Genomic DNA, 26,685 nt, shown 5'->3' with positions numbered 1-26,685 from the left:
GGTTCAGGACGAGGCTGTCCTGCGTGAGGTAGACGACGGCGTCGGCGCAGCGGGGGCGACGCAGTTGGTCAGAGCGGGGCTATCGACGCAGGTTTTTGTGCTTCGCCTCGACTGCGTCATCGCTTCAAACAAGGCTTCTTTGGCCTGATGAAGGATGAAGCCCGAGTTGGCTGCCCCCAGCGGGCTGTTTTACAGCGCGCCGCTCGACGCTCTCCGTGATCCACTCCGGTGGCAGCAACAGGAAGGTCATGGTGGAGCCGTAGCTGCCGCGCATGGTGGAGCGCATGGATCGTCCGCTGAGCTTCGAGGAGTACTTCGAGCAGAACGACAGCCGCGTCGGCAAGTCTCCAGCCTCGGCGAGAAAGACCGCGCGCGAGGCGCCGCGCAGCGCCGGCGCCGTCTACGAGGAGCGGACGCCGCGGCGCAGCGCGTCGGCCCGGGAGCGCGCCGCGCCGGCCACGGGGACGCCCTACCGGTCCGCGCCGTCGCCGCACCGCGCCGGCGCGCGCCGCGCGCCGCGGCGGCGGAACGCGCTCGACGACGCGACGTCGGGCAAGCGGCGCGTCGACAACATCATCGAGGGCCTCACGTCCGGGTCGCAGCTCAGCGACCTCGAGCAGCTCCGCCTCTTCGAGGATCTCGAGCGCGAGGTCGACCGCTTCCGCCACAAGGAGCACCTCACGGACGCGGAGGCGCGCGAGGCGCACCACGTGTCGTCGGTCGCGTTGGAGTTCATGAAGCACGAGCACCACAACTGGAAGGAGAAGCACCGGTCCACCCAGTCGGAGAAGAAGGCGAGCGCCGCCTTCCGCATCAAGTCGCTCCTGCGCTCCTGGTACATCACGAAGAAACTCAGCCGCGCGTTCCACGTGCTGTCGGTGGCCATGTACAACGGCCGGCGCCACGAGGAGACGCGCGAGCACCACGCGCGGGAGCTCGCGCGCCAGCAGAAGCACCACGAGCACCGCGAAAAGTCCTGGCGCGAGGCCCAGCACAAGGTCGCCGTCGGGCTCACGGCCGAGCGACGGGGTCGGATCGTCGCGACGGTCGTCCGCTACCGCTTCAAGGAGAAGCGCGAGCGCGGCCTGCGGCACGCGCTGCGCGTCTGGCACGTGGGCATCACGCGGTCGAACATCGACGCGGAGGGCTGCGTGCGGGGCATCGGCCTCGTGAGCCGCGCGTGGCGCCGCCAGTGGCGCCAGGTGCTCGCGGCGTCGCTGTCGACGTGGCGGAGCCGCGCCGTCGTCGAGGAGCGGAACCGCTTCGCGCTCGTGCGGGGGCTGGGAGCCGTCCGCCGCGCCCTGGAGCGGGGCCACGCCGTCCGGAGCCGCGTCGCGCTCAAGGCCTGGGCCGCGAACGCGCGGCGATCGCGCGTCGCCGAGGCGTCGAAGGCGCAGGCCGCGCTCCTCGTCGGCCGCGTGGCGAAGCGCTGGTCCGGCGGCGCGCTCGGCCGGGGCTGGGCCCGGTGGCGGCTCCTCGTGCACCGGGCCCGGGGCCTCGAGCGCGTAAAGCGGCGCCTCGCGCGGTCGCGCGCCGGCCGCGCCGTCGACCGATGGCGAGCGTCGACGGCGAACCACGCGAAGCTACGGTCGCTGCTCCAGCGCGGCGTCGTCGTCTGGAGCCGCGCGACCCTCCAGCGCGGCCTGCGGACCTGGCGCGGCGCGACGGCGAGGCTTTCGAAGGACGCGCGGCTCGAGCGACGGCGCGCGGCCGTCGTCGACCGGTGCCGCCGGCGCCTCGCGAACCACGCGACGGGAAGAGCCTACGCGGGCTGGCGGGCCTTCGCCGCCGAACGGAAGCGGCTGCGCGGCCTCGTGCGCCGCTGCGTCCTGCGGCTGACGCAGGGCGCGCTCGGGCCCGCGCTCCGGAGCTGGCGCCTGCACCGCGACGCCGCGATCCGCCGCGAGGCCGAGGCTCTCGTCGCGAAGCGGCGCGCCGAGGCCGCGGCCATGAAGTGCCGCCTGCGCTTCCTGCGCGCCCTCGAGCACCGCGCCTGGAACGCCTGGGTCGGCCACGTCGGCGAGCGGAAGCGGCTGCGGTCCGCGCTCAAGCACGCGACGCTGCGCTTCCGCCACTCCAAGGTCGCGCCGGCCCTCGGCACCTGGCGCCTCTTCGCGCAAAAGGCCGCCGACGCGGACCGCGACGGGCGGAACAAGAGCCGGTCCGCGACCATGGTCGACCGGGCCATCCGCCGCGCGTCGCGGCGGCGCCTCGCCGCGGCGGTCCACACCTGGAAGGACGTGCTCAAGACGGACAGCGAGCGGTCGCTGCTCGCGCGCCTCGAGGCCCAATCGCGGCGCAACGACCTCTTCGCGCGCATCGCCACGTCCGTCCACGACCCGCTCCGCGCGCTGAAGCGGCTCGAGCGCCTCGACGTCTGGCCCGCGGTCCGGACCTGGAAGGAGAACTTCGCCGCGCTCCGCGACGCGGAGGTCTCCGCCGCGCGCATGGCCAAGGGCGCGCTCCGGGCCATGACCTCCGTGGAGACGCGCTGGCTGCGGCGGGGCATGGCCTCGTGGCGCGCGCGTCGCGACGCGTCGCGGCGGGTCCAGAAGCTCGTCGCGCGATGGAAGGCCTCGAAGCTCGCGGCGGGCGTGCGCACCTGGCGGGACCACGGCCGCGCGCGGAAATGCCTGAAAGACGCGGCGGCGCTCGTCGCCAAGGCCCTGGGCCGCATGAAGAAGGTCGAGGTCGCGGCCGCGTGGCGCGCGTGGGAGCTCGCGCGCCGCGCGTGGCTCGAGGAGCGGCGCGCGGCGGGCCTGGGCCACCGGGCCCGGCGCGAGGGCCTGCTCAAGGCCGTCAAGCTCTTCCGGGACGCGAGCCTGCGCGCCCTCAACGGCCGCTGGCGCGCGTGGGCCTCGGCGGCGCGGTCCGAGAAGGCGCGGCGCGCGAAGATGCGCCGCGTGATCCTCCGGTGCCTCCACGCGGCGCTCGCGACGGCGACGACGCAGTGGGCGCGGGCCGCGCGGGCGGCGACGGCGTCGCGGCGGAAGATCCTCAAGGTCGTGTCGAAGCTCCGGCACCGGGCGACGGCCGCGGGTTTCGGCACCTGGGCGCGCGCGGCGCGCGCCGGGGCCGCGCTCGAGGCGAAGATGGTCCGCGTCATCCTACGCCTGGGCCACCGCGCGGCGGCCGGGGGCTTTGGCAAGTGGCGGGCCTTCGTCGACGCGGACCGCGGCGCGGAGCGGAGCGTGCTCCGCGTGCTCGGCAAGCTCGGCCATCGCGCGCAGGCGCGCGCGTTCCGCGCGTGGTTCGACGCCTGCAAGAAGGAGCGGCTGCTGGAGCAGCGCGTGCTCCACGTGCTCCTGAAGATGGTCCACCGCGCGGCGGCCGCGGGCTTCCGCCGCTGGGCGTTCGTCGACCGGTCGCTGCGCCGCGTCGAGTCGCGCGTGCGGCGCGTGCTGTCGCGCATGTCGCACCGCCGACTCGTCGCGGCGCTGAACCAGTGGAAGCTCGTCGAGGCCTTCGCGTCGCAGCTGGAGACGAAGGTGTTCCGCGTCCTGGGCAAGCTCTCGAACCGCGCGGCCGCGGCCGCGTTCCGCCAGTGGGCCTCCGTCCACCGGTCCGCCGCGCGGCTCGAGGCCAGGGTGCTGCGCGTCGTCTGCCGCATGGCCCACATCAAGCTCTGGGCCGCCTTCGACGTCTGGGCCGCCAAGGCCGCGGAGCGGCGCGCCGGCGAGCGGAAGATGGCGCGGTTCGTGCGTCGTCTGTCGCACCGCGCGGCCGGCGCCGCGATGCGCCAGTGGGTCGACGTCCAGCGCTTCGAGCGCCGCGCCGAGGCCAAGATCGGCAAGACCCTGCGGCGCATGGAGCACCGGTCCGCGGGCCTCGCCTGGACGCAGTGGCGCAACGTCGTCGCGGCCGCGCTCAGAGGCGAGGCCAGGGTGCTCCGGTGCCTCGGGCGCATGGGCCACCGCGCGGCGGCCCTGGCACTCATGCGCTGGGCCGCCGTCGTCGCGCACCTCGACCGCGTCGACGACCTGCTGCGCGCGGCGCTGCTCAAGATGAGCCACCGCCGCCACGCGGCCGCGCTCCGCCGCTGGACCTTCGCCGTACGCGTGGCCCTCGCCAACGAGCGCAAGATGGAGAGGGTGATCCTGCGCGTGTCCCACCGCGCGTTGGCCGCCGCCCTGGCCCAGTGGCTCGCGGCGCTCGAGAGCGACCGCCGCGTCGAGCGCTCGACGCGCGCGGTCCTGGGGCGCTTCGCGCACCGGCGGACCGCGGCGGCCCTGCGCCAGTGGGTCCTGGCGAACCGCCGCGCGGCGGACGTCGAGCTCAAGACGCGGCGCGTCGTGCTCCGGCTGTCGCACCGCCACATCGCGGCCGCGTTCCGCGCGTGGCGCGCCGCGTGCGAATGCCTCCGCGACGTCGAGCGGAAGATGCGCCGGGCGCTCGGCAAGCTCACGCACCGCAAGGCCGCCGGCGCCTTCCGCCGCTGGGCCGCGACGGCGCGCGGCGAGGCGCGGCTCGAGGCGCGCATGCGGCGCGCGCTGTCGAAGATGTCGCACCGCAAGGCGAACGAGGCCGTCCGCCAGTGGGCCGCCGTCGTCGCGGCCGAGCGAGCCAAGGAGGCGACGATGACGCGGGCGCTCCTGAAGATGCTCGCGTCCATGGAGGCCGCGGGCTGGCGGCGCTGGGTCTACGTGTTCCGGCGGAGCGCGGACGTCGAGCGGAAGATGACAAGGGTATTAAAGCACGTGCTCAACGCGTTCGCCGCGGCGGGCTGGAACCAGTGGGTCGCCCAGGTGGCGCGCCTCGCCGACGCCGAGGCCACGGTCGTGCGCGTGCTCAAGCACATGCTCCACCGGGCGGCGTCCCAGGCGTGGCGCGCGTGGCACGGGAGAGTCGTGGAGCTCCGGGTCCTGTCGATCCACGCGTCGGCCGTGCGCGAGAGCGCCAAGGTGCGCCACCACCGCATGACGCGCGCCGTCTACAATCGGTGCCACAGCAAGGGGCGGCGCCTCGTGGCGCTGGCCTTTAGCACGTGGCTGCGGCACGGGAATTTGTTGGCGGAGTGGCGCGCGAGCCAGGAGCGCGCGTGCGCCGTGTCGGACCGCTGCCTGCGCAAGCTCGTGGCGCGGGGCCTGGCCAAGGGCCTGCGCCAGTGGGTGCGGGCCGTGGGCAGCGAGAAGCGGGACCGGCTCGACGTGCTCCGGCGCATCGGCCGCTGCGTCCACGACCCCGTGCGCGCGCTGCGGCGCCTCAACGCCCTCGACGCGTGGACGGGCTGGCGCACCTGGGTCTTGGCGACGGCGGAGCTCCGCGCTCTAGCAGAACGGCAACGAGCGGCCTGCGACGTCGTGCTCCGCCTCTTCGCGGACGGCGACGCGCGGAAGCGGCGCGCGGGCTGGCTCTCGTGGCGCCTCCACCAGCGCACGATGGTCCGGCTCGACCATCTTTTTGGTCGCTGGACGCACAGCAAGCAGGCCGCGGGCTTCTCCGCCTGGGTCGACGTCTATATGCGCGCTTTGGACCGCGACCGCGCGGGCGCGCTCGCGCTCCGCGCGCTCCGCCAGCTCGCGCGGCGGGACCTCGCGCGCGCGCTGCACACCTGGGTCGGCTTCCTCGCGGCGGCGGAGGTGGCGAGTCGCGAGGCGCACGTGCGGGACCTCACGCGGAGCCGCGCGTGCGCGCGCGCCGCGCGGCTCGTCCTGCGCCAGGGCGACCGCGCGCTCGCGGCGGGCCTGCGGCGCTGGGCCGAGGCCGTGCGCGACCGGCGGCGCGCCGAGGCCATCGTCGTCAAGACGCTGAGCCACATGTCGCACCGCACGCTCCACCTCGCTTGGATGGCCTGGCGCGCGGCCGCGCGCGCGGCGACGGAGGCGCTCCACGCGCTGGCGCTGCGCTTCGAGGGCCAGCGGTTGCGGCTCCGGTCCATTCTACAGGTCGCCGAGGCGCGGGCGAAGCTCGACGCCATGCGGGGGCTCATGCGCTGGATCTCCTTCGCGTCGCGGTCGCGGCACGCGACCGCGGCGCGATCCGTCGGCGTCAAGATGGCCGAGCGCGTGCTCCGCCGCTGCCAGAGCCGCTCGCTGAGCCGGGGCTTCCACGCCTGGTCGACGGTCATGTTCGAGGACTCGGCGAGCTCCCTGTCGGCGAAGCTGCGGGCGGAGCAGGCGCGGACGACCATGTTCGGGCGCCTCGCGACGTCCGCCCACGACCCGCTCCGCGCGCTGAAGCGCCTCGACAAGCTCGGCGCCTGGACGGGGCTGCGCACCTGGAAGGCCGCCACGGACCTGGCGCGCGCCGCGGCCGACGCGCGCCACCGGGGCGCGTCGCGCGCGCTCGCGTCGCTCCGCGGCGCGGACGCGCGGAAGCTCCGCGCGGCGCTCCACACGTGGGTGCTCCACCGGCGCGCGGCGGCCAAATGCGAGCGGCTCGTGAAGCGCTGGACGCGGGCCGTCGAGCTCGCGGCCTGGCGGTCCTGGGCCGAGGCCGTCGCGCGGTCCGAGGAGGGCCGCCGCGGTGTCGCTTTGGCCGCGAAGGTCGCCGGACGCCTGTTGAAAAAGGCCGAGGCGCTCGCGTGGCGCCGCTGGGTCGTCGCCGCGCGGCTCTTCTACGTCGACGGCAAGAGCCGCGAGCTCGCGCGCCTGAAGGAGGCCCAGGCCTGCGTCCGCGCGGCCGCGCTGCTGTCGAACCGGAACCTCCGGGCGACGCACGGCCGCTGGCGGAGCTGGGTCGCGTTCGTCCGCGAGGAGAACGGCAAGCGCGACACGATGCGCCGCGTGCTGCTCCGGGCCTACCACGGCGCCCAGAGCCGGGCCGTGCGCCAGTGGGCGGCCCAGATCCGGGACTTCCTCGAGAGCGAGCGGCGGATGAAGCGGGTCGTGGGCAAGATGGGCCACCGCGCGTCCGCCGCGGGCTTCGACGCGTGGCGCCGGGCCACGGCGGCGGAGGCCGCCAGGGAGCACCAGATGCGCCACGTGCTCGTCGAGCTGAGCAAGCACGCGCTCGCGGCGGCCGTGCGCCAGTGGAAGGCCGTCGTCGTCGACCACGAAAGGAAGAAGCGCCGCGTCCGCGCGGCCGTGGGCCGCCTCGGCCACCGCAAGGCCGCGGGCGCCTTCCGGTCCTGGCGCGACGCGACGCGGCGCGCGCGGGACGTCGAGCGCAAGTGCGTGCGCGTGATCCTCAAGATGACGCACCGGAGGACCCACTCGGCGTTCCGGTCGTGGCTCCTCACCGCGAGGTCGGAGCGGCGCGCGGAGGCGTTGTGCGGCAAGGTGCTGAAGCGCATGGCGAATCTCGCCGTGTTCGCCGCGTTCCACGAGTGGGCCTGCAACGCGCGCGCGTTGAAGGCCGTCGAGGAGCGGTGCCGCCGCGTCGCGTCGCGGATGGCGCATCGCAAACTCTGGGCCGCGTTCCGCCAGTGGGACCTCGAGGCGCGGGCCTGCGCCGCGGCGGAGGGGACGATGCGGCGCGTGTTGGTGACCATGTGCCACCGCGCGGCCCACGACGCCCTGCGCCAGTGGGTCTGCGTCGTCGCGGACCTCAAAGCCGCGGATCGCAAGGTGCTGCGGTGCGTCGGCCGCATGCTGTCCTGCGCGGTCGCGGCGGGCTGGCGCCGCTGGCTCGAGGTCGACGCGCGGTGCGTGGCCGTCGAGGCGACCGTGCGGCGCACGGTGAAGCACCTGCTCCACCGGTCCCAGTCGCTCGCGTGGCGCCTCTGGGTCGCGAAGACGATCGAGCGCCGCGTCGCGGCGCTCCGCGCGTCGTCCGTCGCCGACGGCGACGCCGTGCGCCTCGTGCGCATCCGCCGGGCGCTCTACCACCGCTGCCACGGCCTCGCGAGGAAGCGCCTCTTCGTCGGGTGGAACACGTGGCTCCGGAACGGCGGCCGCGCGGCGGCCGCGCGGCGGCGCCGGGACCGCGCGTTCGCGCTCGCGGACCGGTGCCTGCGGCGCATGCAGCGCGGCGCGCTCTACGCGGGCTTCCGCCGCTGGGGCGCCGGCGCGCGGCGCGCGGACCAGGGCCTGCAGGGCGTCTTCGGTCGCCTCGGCCGCTGCGCGCACGACCCGCTCCGCGCGCTGCGGCGCCTGGACCGCTTCGACGCCTGGCGCGGCTGGCAGACCTGGGCGCGCTTCACGGGCGAGGCGCGGGCGACGGCGGCGCGCCGGGAGCGGGCCGCGCGCGACGTCGCGCGGCTCTTCTCGGACCGGGACGCGCGCGCGCTCCGCGCGGGCCTCACGTCGTGGGTCCTCCACCAGCGCACGATGGTCAAGCTCGACGGCCTCTTCGGCCGGTGGCAGCGGTCCGCGGAGTGGGGCGCCTGGTCCGCCTGGCGCCGCGCCGTCGAGGACGAGCGGCGCGTCCGCGGCGCGGCGGGCGTCGCGGTCCGCGCGCTCCGGGCGCTCTCGCGCGGGAACCTCGCGCTCGCGTGGCGGTCCTGGGCCGCGTTCCTGCGGGAGGCCCGCGAGGCGGACCTGGAGGCGCGCCTCGACGCCCTGCGGCGCCGCGAGTCCTGCGGCCGCGCCGCGCGGCTCCTCGCGGAGCGCGGCCGCCGCGCCGTCGCGGCCGCGTGGCGCGCGTGGGCCGAGGCCGCGGCGGACCGGAGGCGCGCCGAGGCGCTGATCCTCAAGACGCTGGGCCACCTCAAGCACCGCGCGGCGGCCGCCGCCTGGGGCCGCTGGCGCCGCGCCGCGCGCGAGCGCGGCGACGAGGATCTGGTCGCCGGCTGGCGGCGGCGCGAGCGCGACCACCGGCTCAAGGTGCTGTTCTGGGACCTGGACGGGAAGCGGAGCGGGGCGCTGCGCAAGGCGTTGCTCGTCTGGTCCGGCGCGAACAGCAGCCACACGCGCAACCTGCGCATCGTCGCGCGCTGCGCCGCGCGGCTCCGGCACCGGGGCCTGCTCGCGGCGCTGAACGCGTGGGTCGACGACGTCGCCGAGCGCAAGCGGTTGCGGGGCCTCGTGGCGCGCGCCGTCAAGCGCTTCGGCCGGGACGCGTTGGCGCCGGCCCTGCGCCAGTGGCGGAGCGCCGCGCGGGAGCTCGGGAATCGCGCGCGCGACGTCCACGACGCCGCGCTCCACGTCTTCAAGCGGCTGCTCCTCAAGGACCGGGACGCGCTGCTGCGGGCCTGGGTGCTCTGGCAGGCCCAGGTCTGGGTCGCGCAGGAGGCCTACTGGCGCGCGCAGCGGATCGTGCCCGAGGCCCAGCGGTCCACGCGCGTCACGCTCTCGTCGGCGATGGCCGCGGCGGAGCGGACGGTCCGCCGCATGCTCCGGAAGCGGCTGGGCGCGGGCTGGCGCGCCTGGATCGACGCGCTGGGGGCGCACCGGGCGCTGCACCGCCGCGAGGAGACCATGCGGCTCGTGGTAAGACGCATGCGGCGCCGGGAGCTGGTCTTCGGCGTCGACGTCTGGGCGCGGCGCGCGCGCGAGGCGGCCGCGGCCGCCGGGGCCCGGGCCAGGGCCCTCGGCGCCTTCGTCCACGCGCTCCACCTCTGGCGGCGGCGCGACCTCGGCGCGGCCCTGCGGGCCTGGCGCACCTACCTCGACGGGCTCAGCCTCTCGGGCCGCGCGTGCCGCATGGTGTCGCGCGCGTTCGCGAAGATCGCGCACCGCGGCGCCGCGGACGCGCTCCGGCGCTGGAGAGCGTTCCTACAACGCCTCGACGCGGCGGAGGCGGCGGCGCGGCGCTGCGCGCGCGCGCTCCGGCGCTGGGACATGCGGGACGCGGGCCGCGCGCTGGCGACGTGGCGGCGCAAGGCCGAGAGCGAGCTCGCGCTCGAGGTCGCGGGCCGCGCGGGCGGCGTCCTCGACTCGCCGGAGCGCACCTTCGGCGAGTGGTTCGGGTCGTCGAAGCGAGGCCGGCGGTCGCGGTCGCCGTCGCCCGCGCGGCCCCGCGCGGTCCCGAGGCTGCACGCGCGGCGGATGCTGGCGGCGCACTTCGACGCGTGGGTCGGCCTCGTCGCGGACCGCTGGAACGTGCGGCGCCTCGCCATGCGCGCGTCCGAGGACGTCGCGACGCGGCGCTTCGTGCAGGGCAAGTGCACGCCCATCTACTTCCACGGCATGCCCATGCTCCGGGTGACCGCGCTCTTCGAGGGCGTCGTCGAGAAGGTCACGCACACCGTCGGGCCCCTGGCGATCACGCAGCACGCCTACCTCCACCGCGCGCCGGCGGCCCGCGCGTCGCCCGCGAAGGCGCGCCGCGCGGCGCCGCTCGAGTTCTTCGAGCCGTCGAGCCGCGCGATCGCGCAGTTCGACAAGGCGTGCCGCACGCGGCCCGTGGACACCGTCGCGGACCTGGCCTACGAGCGCGAGCGCTACCGCCAGGTCGTGGACCGCCGCGCGCGCGCGCGGCGCGCCGCGAGGCCCGCGGCGCCGGGCGCGGGGCCCGGGGACGCCTACGCGACGCCCCGCGGCAAGTCCGAGATCACGAACGCGACCGCATCGCTCGAGCGCGTCCTCGTGCCCTTCACGAACGGCACCGTCTTCTTCGGCAGCGCGGAGAAGTCCTAAGTTATTTCGAGTATGTAGTGAAGAAGGCCTGGAGAGGTGTCGCAGCCTGGCATTGGCGATCACCGGCCACAAGCTCGCGAGCCCTACGCCCTACGTTCGACAAGACCACAGCGTCCATGAAGCGCGTCCGCGATGCATACGAGGCCGACGGTGGACCGGCGACGCGAATGCGCCATCAGGAGGAGGCGGAGCCGGCGAGCGGGATCGGCCGCTATGATGAGCCCCGGAGCATCCTCGGCGACGGGCACGCACGTCGCTGTGATACGGCTCCGCCGGGCTTCGGCACTCCTCGAGCTGCCGTGTTGTCGCGCCGCCAACGCCTCGGTCGGCGTCCGCCTGTCGCGGCGCGGCGTGCCGCGCGATATCGTCCGCGATATTCTCGCGCTCGCCTTCGCTCTGCCGGGCGAAGCGGAGCGGCGCGCGGCGCGGACGAGCGACGATGCTTTCTTGGCCGCCGCCGAGAGCCTTGAGGCGATCCGCGCCCGCCACGCGTTGGAGAACAAGGCCTGGGAGGAGAATCCTGACCCCGAGAGCTTCGGTCCAGGCTGGCGACACGGTCGCGAGGTCGATGACTTTCGCGCCGGCGAATCGTCCACGAGACTTGATCCGCCGCTGCGCCCCGACGCTCTCGAGACGGCCGTCCGCGAGGCGCTGGCGGGCCCGCCGGGACTGACCGACGTCGGGCGAACATTAACGCTGCTCGCGGCTTCGCCCGAGGCCTACGAAGTCGACTGGCAAAACGACATGGGCCAGCAAGACGGCTCATTTAGTCCCTTGTTCCCGTGGGAAGCCAATTTCCCAGGTCTGATTGGCTGCGCGACTCTCACCGTGAAGTCGAGCGTTCTCAAGGAAGAAGGCGTATGGATGGGCGGCGCCACGCGGCGCATGCGTACACTCGCTGAAAAAGGTTACGACGGCGAGTCATATGATTATTATCGCGCCGAGGTCATGGGCGAGTTCGCGCTCGCCCCGACGGAGCGCTCCTTCACGGCTCTCAGCGGCTCTGTCTTTAGCGTCTCCGAACTCGCACTCGCCGTGACTTCGATCCCGGAATCTTGGCGACAGATCGGCCGCTACTTCGGTCTGGTGTATGGCCAAGGCCAGCAGCTCTATGAGGTCGGCTACGAACCAGTGCTTAGTTGTGGTCGCTGGGAGAAGCTTGAGTTTTCTGATCGACCGGATGATGACCGGCCGCCGAAGTTCGCCTCGTGCACGCTCGTCGCGGATCTCGATAATGCAAAATTCCAGCTTGCCGACGGCGGCCGAGGCGTGCTCGAGGTCCAGTGGAAGGTCTCTTACGAAGATGATTGGCATGACCACACAGAACTCCATTTCGACAAGTACACGGGCCGGGATGGCAACTTCTGTCATCCGTCGGACATCCTGAAGATGTGGGACTGGGACGAGGATCTCACGTGTCGGTACGATCGGCACGACCCAGAGTTTGAGTCAGACGAGGAGTCGCCTCTCAGTCCGCTTATGAAGCTCCGCAAAAAATGCATCGATCGCGCGCGCTGGGCCCCGGAGTACAAGCGAGAGCCAAACGCCCTTCTCATCACCGAGCACTCCAAACCCCTGCCAGATTTCTCTTCCTTTGCGTCCAACTCCGACTCCGAGTCGGAGTCCGACTAGCTAGCGTCCAGCTCCGGCCGGTCCCTAAGTCGCGTCACCCGCCGACGCCCGCCGACTAGCTCACTGATCGCGCGAGATACAACTGTCCTGGTACAGTGGTAGTGATGCGTGTCTACTACGGCAGCGACTCGTTAAAGAGGCGCCCGAGCCAGTACGGGAGGAACGCGCCGGCGAGGTCGAACGCGCTCTCGCGGGCGAGCCGCTCTACGCGCGCCCGCTCGCGCCGGAGGAAGTCGGGCGTCACCGTGGTCCAGGCGTCGAACTTCGGCCGCGCCGTCGAGGGTCCTATCATCACGACCGGCAGCTTCGCGTAGAGCGCGTCGTGCGTCGGGAAGTGGGTCCGCAGCACGATGGGGACGGCGCCGAGCAGGAGCGCCTCCCAGACGCGGTAGACCTGGATACCGTTGCCCCGCGGGCACGCGACGAACTGGGCTTCGCGGAGCCCCGCGACGTAGGCCGTGTGGTTCACGGGCGTCGGGTCGCAGGCGAAGCCGCTCGCCTCGAAGGCCTCGAGCATGCGCTGGCGGCCGTAGCTGTGGCCGCCGCCGCCCCAGCGCATCCGGTAGCTGTCGCAGTGCAGGAGCCGCCGCCGGCCGAGCCAGCCGTCGAGCGAGATCGGCCGGAGCTCGGCCTCCCAGTCGATGACCTCCTCGGGCTTGGGCGCGACCCTCCGCGACGAGAATTTGGCGAGGTGCCCGCCGACGAGCGCGTCGAGGACGCCGAGCGGCGCGGGCACGACGTCGTGGCGATGGAACGCCGGGTTCGTCGAATAGTAGGTGACGCCGTGCAGCGGCCGCAGCGTCGCCGCGTCGCCGCCCTCCTGCGGCCACAGCTTGAAGGCGTCCATGTGCCAGAACGCGACGCGTCCCGTGAGATTCGCGGCGACCTGGTCGAGCACGGCGTCGGCGTCGGCGTTCTCCGGCCGCAGGCACAGGTTGAAGTTATCGGCGGGGCAGCGCACGACGACGTTGCGCAGCCCGCGGGTCGCCGCGCGCAACCGCTGGCCCGGCTTGTGGCTCGGCGAGACGCGCCACGAGGGCGCGAGCTCGAGCATGGCGCGGTAGCGCGCCAGCGAGGGCACGACCGCCGCGCGCGCGGGGACAGGCACGTCGAGGGAGCCGTAGGCGGCGATCATGCACGGCGCAAAGCAGGCGCGCACCTCGTCCAAGGGCGTGAACACCGGGATCTTGGCGCGCAGGCACTCGAGGATGCGTCCGTCCCGCTCTCGGTGCTGGCACCACGGCGCCGCGCTCGGCAGGGCTGCGAGGAGAATGGCGATGCGCATCGAGTGCGCGCTCAGCAGCAAGGGTGCGCGCAAGTGCTGCCCATCGTGTCGCCTTGATGAGTCGAGCGCGTTGAGGCTCAGCGCGGGTGCGCACAAGGGCTGCCCATCACGGCTTGCAAAGCGTTGATGGTAATGTTCTATTCAATTACAGCTTCAAATTCGCTTCGGGCACACGATGTGCTCCGCTGGCGCCCAAAATAAGTGCGAAGAGGGCCCGTCGACGCAAACCAAGGCGCTTCTAGGGCGCATATGTGGTCCAGACGACGAGCCATCGCGCGCCAACAATTTCTGCTTCCTGGACTCCATCTTTGTCCAGTCGACGAAGGGCAGCCTCTCGATACAGGCCACGGGCTGCCCGGACCATGAGATCTTCGGAGGACCTCTCGTCAAGGCCAGCGCGTCGTACGGCGATTGCGGCGCGGGCTGCGGCGACGCGTGCTGCTCGGGCAGCTGCGGCGGCGCGTGCTGTTCCGGAAGCGCCTGCGGCTCCTCTTGCTCTGGAAGCAGCTGCGGCGCCTCGTGCTGCGGCGGTTCCTCGTGCTCCGGGAGCAGCTGCGGCGCCTCGTCGTGCTGCGGCGGTTCCTCGTGCTCCGGGAGCGGGTGCGGCGCCTCGTGTTGCTCGGGAAGCTCCTGCGCGGGCGGCTGCTGCGGCGCGTCCTGCGGGCGGCGGCTCTGCGGCGCGTCGTGCTGCGGGTCGGCCTGCGGGACCGGAGCGACCGCGGCGGACGCGTCCGCCCTCGGCATCTTCACGCCCATGGAGCACCGCTATGCCTACGTCGTCCCCTCGGCGCCCGAGGTCGGCGCGGGGTCGACGTACGTCGCGAGCGACCACCCCTACGGGGACCCCATCGGCGTCGCCGTCAACGGCGTGCCCTTCTTCGCGGACCACGGCGCGGCGCCGACGGTCTTCGAGTTCGACGCGTGTGGCGGCCACGTGGACCGCGCGCACCGGCACCACTACCACGGCCCGCCGCTCTGCCTCCTGCGGAGTTTGGGCGCGCTCGGCAACGCGACGCGACCGACGCTCGGCGCGGCTACTTGGGCGGCCTCCGGCGCGCCGAGCCCGCGCGTCGGCGTCATGCTCGACGGCTTCCCGCTCTTCGGGCCCTACGACGCGTCGGGCGCGCTCCGGACTTCCGCGACGCTCGGCCCGTGCAACTTCGACGTTGCCACCCGGCGCTACCACGTCTCGCCGGACCCGCCCTACGCCCCTTCGTGCCTCCGGGGCTCGGCGATCGGGTCCGTCGCCGCGTCCATGACCGCGGCGCGCTGCCTGCTCCGGGGCCTCGAGAGCGCGTACTGCGAGGGCGCCTGCGCGCTCGACCCGCCGGCGCCGTGCCCGCGCGGCGGCCGCGGCGCGGCGCTGCCCGCGGTCTACGCGGCGCTCTTCGTCGCCTGCCTGCTCGGCGCGCTCTGGGGCGGCCGCGGCGCGATCAAGCGGTCCTTCGACGACGTCCTGGCCCGGCGGCTCCGCGGCGCGCGGCCGCCGCCGTGGGCGACGGCGGCGCTGAGCTCGCTCGGATCGCTCGTGCTCCTCGCGTGCGCGCCGCGCCTCATGCGGACCATCTACCGGAACAACGGCGACAAGGCCGACGCGTACCAGAACGACGCCGCGGCGTCCTACCTCTCCGTCGCGGGCCTCGTCTACGGCCTCGTGCTCGCGCAGACGCTGAGCGTCGCGAGCGAGCGTCTCGCGGCGATCCAGGCCCACCTCGCGGCGGAGTGCGCGGGCCTCCACCGCACGTTCCTCCTCATCGCCGCGCTCTCGGCCGCGAGCGCCGACCAGCTCTCGTTGAAGACGGAGCTCCTCGACATCCTCTTCGTCTACGCGGAGCACCTCCTCGAGGAGATCACCGTCGGCCGCTGCGCGGACGTGAAGCAGCTCGCCAAGCTCTACAGCATCGTCCCGGCGCTCGAGAAGGCCTCCGCCAACTGCGGCGAGTTCCACAACGACATCGCCAAGAGCTCGCTCGAGGCCGCGGGCTGTGAGAAAATCAACCGCCGGTTTGGGACGTCCCGACCAAACGTTGAAATTATCGAGCTCGGTCAAATCGAAGTCGATTTGGCTGATTTTTGGACGAATCGATCGCTCTCGTCAAGTTCTCGAAGCAGAGCCGAAGAGCTTGCGTCAAAACTCTCAAATACGCGCACATTGAAGTCGGGCTGAAGATTTGATTTCCACACAGGCCGCGGGCGAGACGGCGACGAGCCGCTACGCGCGGTCGGCGCTCGAGCGCCGCGCGCTCCACTGGAGCCTCTACGCGCTGAATCTCCTCCTCTGCAACGGCATGTTCTTCGGCATATTGTTGATTCAGAGCGGGTCCGAGGGCCTGAACGCGGCGCTCTGCTTCGCGACCGTCGCGTTGATCGCGGCGAGCTCGTACCTCATCGCGGACCTCGACGCGCCCCACGAGGGCCTCTTCGTCGTCGACCTCGAGGACGCGTGCAAGCTCTACGACCAGATCGTCGAGCTCAAGAGCCCGAGCCGCCTCGCGCAGGGCCTCCAGGACGAGCTCGTGTCCTGCCGCCAGCTCGCGCGCGCGATGTCGCGCGAGAGCGACGGCGAGCTCACGCCCCATGTCACGGGCGGGCGGCTGCGGGCCAAGGTGCTCGCCGTCGCGAGCCTCCGCGGGTCGGGCCACGCGGGGAACGGCGCGGGCGCGCCGCCACGCGTGCACCCGAGCGACGCGGCCGCGAAGCCAGGCGCGAGCCTGCTGAACCCATAAATTTCTCGGCCCCGACTTGGCAGATCCCAGCAGTGTACTAAGACGCGGCGGGGTATGCCTAGACCGTGAGGCCGAGGCCCGTGGAGAACTTGTCGCGGCCGAGGTTCTTGGGCTGCGGGATGAGGACCTTGTCGATGAGGCCGTACTGGACGGCCTCGTGGGCGCTCAGGTAGAAGTCCCGCTTCATGTCCTGGTGGATGACGTCGATGCTGTTGCCCGTCATCTTGACGAGCGCCTTCTCCATGCGGTCGTTGTCGCGGAGGTTCTCGCGGACGACGAGGCCGATGTCCGACGCCTGGCCCTGGAACGGGTCGTCGAGGCCCGTGCGCTGCATGAGGAAGCGCGCGTTCGGCAGCGCGTAGCGGCAGCCCTTCGTGCCCGCGCCGCAGAGGAACGCGCCCATGCCCGTCGCCAGCCCCAGGTTCACCGTCGTCACGGGGCACTCGAGCGTCTGCAGCGTGTCGTAGACGGCGAGGCACGGCTTCATGAGCGCGCCGGGCACGTTGAAGTAGATGGAGATGGGCTTCTTCGGGTCCTCGAAGCGCAGGTAGAGGAGCACGGCGATGAGCGAATTCGCCTGCTCCTCGTCGAGGAAGTTGCCCACGAGCATGATGCGGTCGCGGTAGAGCCGCTGGTAGATGTCGACGAACATGTGGCTGTCGCTCCCGGGCGGCTGGTACGGCACCTGCGGCACGCCCTGCCTGCGCGCGGAGACGGGGGCGTGAGTGAATGGCGCATAGTGCTAGGCGGGGCGCCGGGGCGGCACGGCATCATCGTCATGGGTCGTCGCTCCGCGGTACGCGGCGCCGCTTTCGTGGGCACGCGCCGCAGCGCATTCGGCTTGCTCACGAGGGCCGAGGCCAGGGCGGCCACGGCGAGCAGGCGCGCCGCGAGCATATTAGCTGGCCGGCACCTCAATCTCCCGCGAGCCTCGACTGCACCTTCGGCGAGGTCGGCGGCGCCGCGGATATTGCCGTCCAGCGGTTGACGAATCGACGCGCAAACGAGAGCTGCGGGGCAGCCAACAAGGGAGGGATGTCGAGCGCCGCCGCCCTCATCGACCGGTTCCGTAACGCGCCGCCGACAGCGCCCGAGGAGCGGGAGCGGCGCATCGGCACCGGGGAGCTCGAGGAGGTCTGGTGGAAGGCCGACCGGCCGCCGGCGGCGCGCCGCGAGGCCCGGAGCCCCCGCTACGAGGCGCCGCCGGAGCGCTTCGGCCGCGACGAGGCGCGGGCGGCGGCCCTCGCCGCCGAGGACGAGGCGCTGCTGCGGCGGGAGCTCGAGCGGCGGTCGCGCGCGTCCGCGGAGTTCGAGGCGCCGTCGCCGCCGCCGCCGCGCCGCGCGGCGCCGCCGTCCGCGCGGTGGCGCCCGGAGGCCTCGTCCTCGGCGGCCCTCGCCGCCGAGGCCGAGAAGACCCTCGCCGCCGAGGACGAGGCGCTGCTGCGGCGGGAGCTCGAGCGGCGGTCGCGCGCGTCCGCGGAGTTCGAGGCGCCGTCGCCGCCGCCGCCGCGCCGCGCGGCGCCGCCGTCCGCGCGGTGGCGCCCGGAGGCCTCGTCCTCGGCGGCCCTCGCCGCCGAGGCCGAGAAGACCCTCGCCGCCGAGGACGAGGCGCTGCTGCGGCGGGAGCTCGAGCGGCGGTCGCGCGCGTCCGCGGAGTTCGAGGCGCCGTCGCCGCCGCCGCCGCGCCGCGCGGCGCCGCCGTCCGCGCGGTGGCGCCCGGAGTACGACGACGCCATCGACGGCGTCGACTGGGACGCGCCCGCCCGCGGCCGGTCGGCGAGCGCGCCGCTGGCGTCGACTGCGCCCGGCGGCCGGAGCGCCGCGGGCTGGGCGAGCCGCATGCGCCGCGCGGAGACGATGGGCGGAATAGAAGAGCAGGTCGACCTCGGCGACTTCGGCGGCGGCCTCGGCGACTTCGGCCTCGTGCCCGTCGACGACTTCGACGTCGCCGCGTCGACGTGCCCCGGCGGCGTCGACGCCTACGAGTCGGACGGCATCGTCGCCGACGCGAGGCGCCGGCTCCGCGCGTCGGCGTCGCGCCGCGCGTCGGCGCCGCCGCCGCCGAACCCGGCGACGGCGACGCTCGCGGACATCGCGTCGAACCTCGACGCGGCCATCGGGACGATGACGCAGCGCCTCGGCGCCGAGGACCTCGCGCCGTGCCGCGCCGACGGCGTCACGGTCCGCTACGGCGACGACCCCGGCCCGGGCGGCGGCGGCTACGGCGGCGGCGGCTACGGCTGCGGCGGCTACGGCTGCGGCGACTACGGCTGCGTCGGCCCGCCCCGCGGCGCGCCCCAGACCCTCGGCCAGATCAGCGAGCACCTCGACGCGGCGCTCTACTCGTTCACCAAGATGTACCAGGCCAAGGAGGCCGCGGAGAAGAAGCTCCAGGACGACCTCCAGAAGGAGAAGGACGCGGAGCGGCAGCAGATGGAGCGCGAGGTGCGCGAGGCCCACTCGTTGCGGCTCCTCGAGGCCGCGGAGACCTTCGGCTGCGGCGGCGGCTGCGGCGGCGGCTGCGGCGGCGGCGGCGGCGGCGGCGGCGACCACGGGTGCCACGACGCCTCCTGGCAGCACTGCCAGGCGCGCTGCCACGACCCCTGCGGCGGCCACCCGCCCGTGCCCATGAACCGCATGGCGCCGGACCCCTGCGCGCCGCCGCCGGCGCCCGAGCCCGAGTACACGCTGGCGGACGCGTCGCACAACGTCCAGGCGGAGCTCGACCTCGCGCTGGGCCTCATGCAGAAGCGGCTCGGCTGCAAGGTCATGGTCGGCAAGGACGAGGCGACGAAGCCCGGCGACGACCCGGACGTGACGGGCCTCGAGACGGAGGAGGAGAAGGAGGCGCGCGAGAAGAAGGAGGCGCGCGAGGCGAGCGACAAGGAGTTCGAGCGGCGCATGGACGAGGCCGAGGCCCGCGCGACGACGCGCCTCGACCTCTTCGGCGGCGACGACGACCTCGGCAGCGACTGCGCCTACGAGCCGCACCCGGCGACGCTCTGCCCGGAGCTCGCGGACGCGGAGCGGCGCGGCGCGGACTACCGCCTCGCCACCGACGAGGCCATCGACCGCTTCCTCGAGGAGCCCGCGGCGCGCCTCACCTACGACGACATGCTCGAGGAGCCCTGCGCCGTCGGGCCCCGCGAGCGCTACGTCGAGGTCTACGACGACGGCTGCGACTGCGACGGCTGCGGCCGCGACGACGCGCCGCCGCTCCGGACGTCGCGCGCCTTCGTCTCCGCGGGCCACGGCGCCGCGGCCGTGAGCGCCGTCGCCGACGCGCGCGCGCGCGCGAGCCACCACCACTTCTCCGCGTCCGCGTCGCTCCACAACGTCCGGTCCTCGCGCGTCGACCGCCTCAGCCGCACGGCGCCGGGCGAGCTCGGCGACTTCGCGTACGTCCCCGACGAGCCCTTCGCGTACGCCCCCGACGAGCCGGGCCGGCCCCGCGGCGCCCGGGACCGCCTCAGCGACGGCCGCGCGCGGCTCCGCGGCCTCGAGGACTCCGGCGCGCTCGACGCGACGCTCGACAACCGGGAGCGCCTCGCCCGCGTCAAGACCCTGCGCAAGGCCGTCCGCGGCGAGGCCCTCGACAAGGGCGGGGTCTAAGATTCCTTCTTCGAATGGGAGTTGGCGGTGCGGTCGTTCAGGACTCGTTCAGGACGAGTCCAGACGAGTCAGGCGTCGAGTCGCGTGGGTTAGGCAAGGGCTCAAGTAGCCAATGATGCCGCGCAACAGGCCTCCTCGAAGTGCGTCGTCGGCGCGTGCACCACTCTCGTCGTCGCAGGCGCGACCCGACGCCCTCGGTTTTGCTGCTCGGCTTGCACCTACGCAACGCTCCTTGACATTTGCGATGAAGGCAGCCTGGTTGCTTCTCGCGACGGCCTCCGCCTTGCAGTCCTGCGCACCGCGCTCGAGCCTCCGGCGCGCGCGGCCCGGGTTCGCGCCCGTGTTCCGCATCACGAATTCCGCGTCGACGGAGGCGGCGGAGCGCAACGAGCTGCGGAAGCCCAAAAAGATCAAGGCCGCGGAGCCCGACCTCGGGAGCCCGAGCGACACGTTCGAGGCGCTCTGCGTCATGTGCGGCGTGCCCCCGGACCGCGAGGCGTCGCTGGATTTCCAGGGCTTCGCGCTGGCCTTCGAGCAGCTCTTCAACCGCAACGTGCCGCTGACGCCCGAGGCGCTCGACGAGCTCAAGGCCGCCGTCGACTCGGGGAACGACGAGGACGTGTCCATGGCCAACTGGAACTTCTTCCACAAGCAGTGGACGGCGTCGGCGTCCATGGCGGGCCACCTCGACGGCCGCGTCGCGAAGAAGCGGGCGCGGGCGGACCTCGACGCGGAGAAGAAGCGGCTCGAGGACGTCGCGAAGAAGCGCGAGGACGACTTCCAGCAGCGCCTGGTCAAGGCGACGCAGGAGAACCTGGAGAAGGCGCGGTCCCAGCCCGCGCTCCTCGCCAAGGACGCCCAGGCGAAGCAGGCGGCGAAGAGCAAGTGGTTCGAGGCGCGCGAGTCCGCGGCCAAGGCCGCGGCGGAGTACCGGTCGCTCGACCCGGCCAAGTGGGCCGACGTCGTCGCGGACATCGGCGGCCTCGACGCGGCCCTCGAGGAGATCCGGCGCCGCGTCTGGACGCCGCTCTGCGCGCCGGCGGCCCTGCTCGACGAGCTCGGCGCGGAGCGGCTCAAGGGCGTGCTCCTCTACGGGCCGCCGGGCTGCGGCAAGAGCTACCTCGCGGCGCGCCTCGCCAAGGGCCTGAGCCGCCGCGCGGTCACGGTCGTGTCCGGGCCGGAGATCATGGACAAGTACGTCGGGAGCTCCGAGGCGCAGCTCCGCGAGCTCTTCACGAATCCGCCCAAGGTCGAGCCGCGCGTCGGCGACGCGCCGGACGTGCACATGGTCGCCGAGGCCAACGAGCTCCACGTCATCCTCCTCGACGAGTTCGACGCCATCGCGCGGCAGCGCTCCGACGGCAAGACGTCGGACACGTCGACGCGCGACTCCGTCGTGAACCAGCTCCTCGCGCTCATGGACGGCGTGTCGGAGTTGCCCGTGCCGACGTTCGTCCTCGCGCTGACGAACCGCCGCGAGCTCGTCGACGACGCCGTGCTCCGGCCGGGCCGCCTCGAGGTCCACGTCGAGGTGCCGCGGCCCGACGAGCGCGGCCGCCGGTCCGTGCTCAGGATCCACGCGGAGAAGATGCGGTCCTCGGGCCGGCTCCGCCTCGGCGGCGCGCCGCCGCCGCCCGAGGAGGACGCGCCGCCGCAACCCGAGGACGCCTGCGCGCTCGACGTCGTCGACGACGCGACCTACGACGCCTGGGTCGCCGACGTCGCCGCGCGCACGGACGGCTTCTCGGGCGCGGCCATGGCCGCCGTCGTCCGCGCGGCCGTGTCCCGCGCGCTCGACCGCTCCGTCAAGTCCGAGGACGTCACGGCCTGCACCGTCGACGGCGGCGACTTCGACCGCGCTGTCGACGACGTCCGCCGGTCCACGCTCGAGCTCGCGTGGACCGTCGACGACGCGCCCGCCGCCGAGGACGTCGCCGAGGTCGCCGTCGAGGACGTCGTCAAGGTCGCCGTCGAGCCGGGGCGGCCCCTCGGCGGAGACGGCCGCGCGCGGCTCCGCGGCCTCCAGGAGGGATCCGGCGAGCTCGACGCGACGCTCGACATGGCGAAGCAGATCTTCGCGCGCCAGCGCGACGGCGCGAGCGGCGCGAGCGTGAGCTGGAACTCGATGGACAACTACGGCCCCTACGACTACCGTCGCGCGCTCCGGGACCCAGACGCGTACCACCGCGACGCGGGCACGCCGGGTTCGAATCGCCCGCGCGCGCGCGACGACGACGACGACGACGACGACCGACCGACCGACTGACTGACCTAAGCCGCGTGAATAGCTGGTTACGTGTCTATGGGAGCGGGGAGGGGGTGCCCTTTCTGAGACTTTCACTCTCTGCCGATACCGAGCAGATCCGCCACCGGCATGTCCGATGACAAGGATAGGTTGATGGTAGGTGCACTGAAGACCTCAGAGAACTCATCTTTGACCCACAGTTCGGCATTGATGGCAAGTTTCCCATCTTCATGCGTCAAGCCCCGAATTTGCGCTTCCGTGAAGCGATTCTCAACATATACTGACCAGTGTTTCTCTTCTTGGAATGGAAAGCGATTTGGGTGATCCCGGCTTCCATACGAGAGCGTTCGACCCGTGCGATTCGTAGTAGGAAGCATGAATAATCTGCCATGCCATCTCGAGGGAATCTTGTCGAGTTGGTTGCGCATGCAGAATCGGTAAGCGGTGCCTTCGGGGTCACCTATCGTCTCCGGCACGTCTTTAGCCGATATCTGGAGTCGAAATCCGGGCCAAACTAAGAAAGATGCAGAGAAGAATGCGCTGTCCGGCTCATGCGCTTTGAAGATGTCTTTGGCCAGAGGACGCCAAACGAACTTGACGCGCGTCCAGTCGCGTAAATATTCCAGTTTGCCCTCGAGCTCCGACGTCTTCGATTCGAGCTCCGCGATCTTCGTGGCCGCAGTCAGCGCGTGCGTCGCCGCGTGTTCGACCAGGTGCGTCGCCATATCGGCGCGCGTCGCTCGGTGCCCGCAGCCGAAATGGGGGCACGGGTGCAGGCAGACGGGCTCGTGCTGGCCGAGGAGGCAGCGATGCGCCACCGTTTCGGAGCACACGGGGCAGACGACCGGTTCCAGCGGGCACTCTCCCGCGAGGTGGGCGCGGTATTCGCCCACGATGCCGCGCCAGGGGCAGGGCTCGAGGCCCTTGGCCCGCTTCGTCGGGGGCTCGGCGTCATCTTCGCGCCTCGCCGCGTGCTTGCACCGCATCGTCGCCTCGAGCATGATCTCCTCAAAGGGCAGGAGCCTCGTGGCTGGGGTCGCGGGCCGGCGGCAGGTCGGGCATTCCGACTTCCTCGTCAGGTGCTTGGCGATGCAGTCGGAGCAGAACGGGTGCCCTTGGACGCACACGGACGTCGGCTCGTGGAGCAGATCGGCGCAGATGACGCAGGCGAATCTCACCCGCGCGTTGGCGTCGTCCAGGAGCTCCGTGTCGATCTTCTCCATGATTTCGCTCTTCCGGCTGCCCGGGCGCAGCCCCGCGGTCCCGGCGGTGGCGGGAGGCGCCGCCTCGCGCGTCGCGTCAGCCGCGGGCTCCCGTGCGTGCGCGCCGCCCGGGCGCAGCCCCGCGGTCCCGGCGGTGGCGGAGGCGCCGCCTCGCGCGTCGCGTCAGCCGCGGGTTCCCGCGCGCGCGCGCCTTGGGGTTCCGGACGCTGCCCGGGCGCAGCCCCGCGGTCCCGGCGGTGGCGGACGGGGCGAAGAGGGCCCCACCGCGGTTTCTGACCCGCGGTTGGCCTCCGTCACCTGCGATGCCAGGCCCCCCGCTCTGGCACCCAGACCGAGTCCTCGAGTCCGAGCCGACTTCAAGTTGAAACTCAACTTTGGCTCAGCCCAGCGCGGCCGATGGCGTCCTCGCGGCCGGCCTCGCCGTCGGCAGCGCTGCAGCCGCACAAGGCCGCACAAGGTCCCCCTCTTTTTATAAAGTTCCTCGTCGCGCTCTCCGTCGGCGGGTCCGTGCTCTTCATCAGCTCGCACAGCTACCACAGCGGCGCCGGCGGCCGCGAGGTCATGCACCACCTGCGGCGGCGCGAGCACTTCGTCGGCGACGCCGTGCAGGCTCTCGGCGCCGACGCGGCGGCCATGTTCGAGGAGACGGCGAACCTCTGGCGCGAGACCGTGGAGCAGATCAAGAACGACCCGACGGACGAGGTCACGCCCGAGGACGACGTCGGCCACGGCCCGCCGGCCGCCGCGCTCGCGGCCGCGTGGCCGCCGCGGCCCGCGGCGGTGCCCGCGCCGCCGGCGGCGACGCCGGCGCCGGCGCCGCGGGACTGCGCGAGCGCGCGCTACTGGCGCGCGGGCGCGGGCTCGGCCGCGCGGCGCGCGCTCCGGCGGCGGACGGCAGGCGAGCCGGCGAGCGACGGCCGCTTCGTGACCTTCGAGCCGGACCACGGCGGCTGGAACAACATCCGCATGGGCATGGAGACGGCGGCGCTCTTCGCCTGGTCCACGGGCCGCACGCTCGTGCTCCCGCCGGCGCAGCGGCTCTACCTCGTGTCGAACCGAGGGCGCGCGCACGGCCCCTTCGACTTCTACGACCTCGAGCTCATCGCCAAGGGCGGCGGCGTGATCACCATGGAGAAGTACCTCGAGCTGCGCACGGGCCGGCCGACCGTCGACGGCTGCGCGGCCGGCAAGAAGTGCGACGGCCTCACGGCGGCGCTCCGGCGCCTCGGCGCGACCGCGGAGTGGCGGCCGCGCGTGGACTTTCTGCTGCTGGGCTCGCGCTACGGCGCGCCGGGTGCGGCCCAGGCCGCGTCCATCGCGCGCCACGCCAAGGGCCGCCGCGTCGTCGACGTCGACGCGGACGCGACCGCAAACTCCACCACAATCCACTTCGCGACGGACGCGAAGCGCGACCTCCGCTTCCTGACGCACTACTACACCTTCATGCGCTGGGCGACGGCGGACCGCGGCCGCGCGGCGCGGCGCGTCGCGCGCGACGAGCTGCGGTATAGGGCCGAGATCCAGTGCGCGGCCGCGGCCGTCGTCGACTTCCTCGCCGCGCGCGCGGGAGGCCGGCCCTGGGCCGCGGCGCACGTGCGCCGCGGCGACTTCCAGTTCAAGGCCGCCAAGGTCGACGCGGGCGTCGTCGCCGCCGCGCTCGACGCCAAGGCGAAGCCCGCGGGCGCGGCCGTCGTCTACGTCGCCACGGACGAGGGCGACCGCGCGTGGTTCGGTCCCCTCGCGGCGGCGGGCTACGACCTCGTCTTCCTGAGCGACGTCCTGGAGCTCGGGGCCGTCAAGGCGGCCCTCGACGCGGACCCGAACTGGGCGGGCATGGTCGAGCAGCTCGTCGCGGCCGCGGCGGACGTCTTCCTGGGCACGTGGTGGTCCACGTTCACGGGCTACATCACGCGCGTCCGCGGCTACCGCGGCAAGCGCAACGCGACCTTCTACGTCCTGCCCGAGTACCGCGACGCCTTCGCCAAGCCCTCGCCGCCCGCGGGCGGCGCGGCCTGGTGGCGCGAGTGGCCGACGGCCTTCGAGCTCATCGACGACGCGCCCGGGTGAGTAATTTGGGAACTAGTCACGCGCGGGCCGCTCCGGCGGCGGCGCGTGGCAAGCGGCCACGAGCGCCCGGCGCGCGCGCGCCCTCGCGAGCTTGGCAGCTGAACTCGTACGCGTCGCGCCCCCACCAGCAGCGGGCCGCGGAAACGAGCACACCATCGGCAAAACAAACACAGGGGGGAATTACGAGGGCCGGTGCGCGGGCGCGGCCGGCGGCGGCCGCGGCGCGTTGTTGACGATTTTCGGGTCGAAGTCGGGCCTCCGCGGCATGTACCAGACGTAGTCGCCGTAGTCCGTCGAGGGGAACTTGCGGGCCTCGACGGGGAAGTCGAGGACCTCGGGGATGATCGTGTGGACGCCCCGGTAGACCGCGTCGCTCCGCGAGTCGTCGTTCGTCTTCGCGGCGACGCGCCGCGCGATGCGGTGCGGCATGCCGTCGCGGTGCGCGACGTGGCGCGACCCCGCGAGCACGACGAGCCAGCCGTCGCGCTGGACGTCCCTGTCGATGGCGTCCTTCTGGAAGGTCTCGTAGTGCATCGCGACGGACTCGGACATGTACTCGTCGCGGAAGTTCTGGACGTCGACGACGCGCGCCTCGTCGCAGCCCTTCTTCGCGGCCATGCCGTCGAGCGTGCGCTTGCGCCGCGCCGCGCCGCCCAGGGCGTCGTCGACGCCGCCCTCGGGCAGGAACTTGGAGCAGACGGGGTCGCCGGAGACGGCCTCGACGCCCTTGTGCTCGACGAGCGACAGGAGCTCCGGCGGCGGGCTCAGGCCCACGAGCCGCGTGCGCGTCTTCCGCGCGTGGTCGAGGATGGGCAGGTAGTGGTAGGGGTCGTAGCCCCAGGTCGTGTCCCAGGACACGGCCTTGAGCAGGTCCTCGAAGTCGAAGTCGTAAGTCCCGTCGCCGGCGGCCCGCGCGTTCACGAAGCGGTCGAGCCAGACCTGGTGCGTCCGCTGGAAGGCCTCGAGGCCCACGGCCACGCGCGCGCTCTCGTCGCGCCGCTTCACGGCGGCCGTGAGCGTCTTGATGGACCGGAGCTGCGCGAGGTGGTGGTCGAACGAGTCGTGGCGCTCCGCGACGCAGAGCACGCCGCGCGTCTTGCGGATGGGCCCGAGCACGGCCGTGTCCACGAGCTTCGTCAGCATCTCGGGCGAGGCCGGCATGGACATGCCGCTGTGCGTGTCGTAGAGCACGCCCGCGTTGACGGTTGATGCGGCTGCGCTCGGTTCGGGCGCCAGCGTCGTCGACGCGAGCGCCACGCCGCCTTTGAAGATGTTGCGCCGCGAGAAGGTGAGCGAGGAGGCGAGCGCGAGGCAGGCCGCGAGCTGCAGCAGCGCCGCGCGCATGGTCTTCCGCGGGTTGTTGATGTGCCAGCGGACGAGGAAGGTGTTGGCAGCACGAGGCGAACACTGCGAAGCGTGCGAGCTGGATGTGGCC

The 26,685-nt window shown here is 73.1% G+C and overlaps 3 protein-coding genes across 3 annotated transcripts; 1 reads left to right on the top strand and 2 right to left on the bottom strand.

Moving 5' to 3' along the window:
- Positions 1–272: 272 nt before the first annotated feature.
- Positions 273–10,460, top strand: AURANDRAFT_62492 (hypothetical protein; the record flags this gene model as incomplete). The annotated part of the gene is made up of 1 exon (XM_009037067.1): positions 273–10,460. The coding sequence occupies one exon, from the start codon at positions 273–275 to the stop codon at positions 10,458–10,460; it is 10,188 nt and encodes a 3,395-aa protein (XP_009035315.1).
- A 1,747-nt stretch (positions 10,461–12,207) lies between these two features.
- AURANDRAFT_62491 (hypothetical protein) lies at positions 12,208–13,377 on the bottom strand (the record flags this gene model as incomplete). The annotated part of the gene is made up of 1 exon (XM_009036592.1): positions 12,208–13,377. One exon carries the CDS (start codon positions 13,375–13,377, stop codon positions 12,208–12,210), a length of 1,170 nt encoding a protein of 389 aa, XP_009034840.1.
- Positions 13,378–16,161: 2,784 nt separating this feature from the next.
- On the bottom strand, positions 16,162–25,231 carry AURANDRAFT_58799 (hypothetical protein; the record flags this gene model as incomplete). The annotated part of the gene is made up of 3 exons (XM_009036591.1): positions 16,162–16,788; positions 21,983–21,986; positions 25,137–25,231. 3 exons carry the CDS (start codon positions 25,229–25,231, stop codon positions 16,162–16,164), a joined length of 726 nt encoding a protein of 241 aa, XP_009034839.1.
- Between the last annotated feature and the right edge of the window lie 1,454 nt (positions 25,232–26,685).

The sequence above is a fragment of the Aureococcus anophagefferens genome (assembly GCF_000186865.1).
Source record: "Aureococcus anophagefferens unplaced genomic scaffold AURANscaffold_5, whole genome shotgun sequence".
Taxonomy (NCBI): domain Eukaryota; class Pelagophyceae; order Pelagomonadales; family Pelagomonadaceae; genus Aureococcus; species Aureococcus anophagefferens.
The sequence above is the reverse complement of the archived record's forward strand: the minus strand, read 5'-3'. Positions and strand labels throughout refer to the sequence as shown.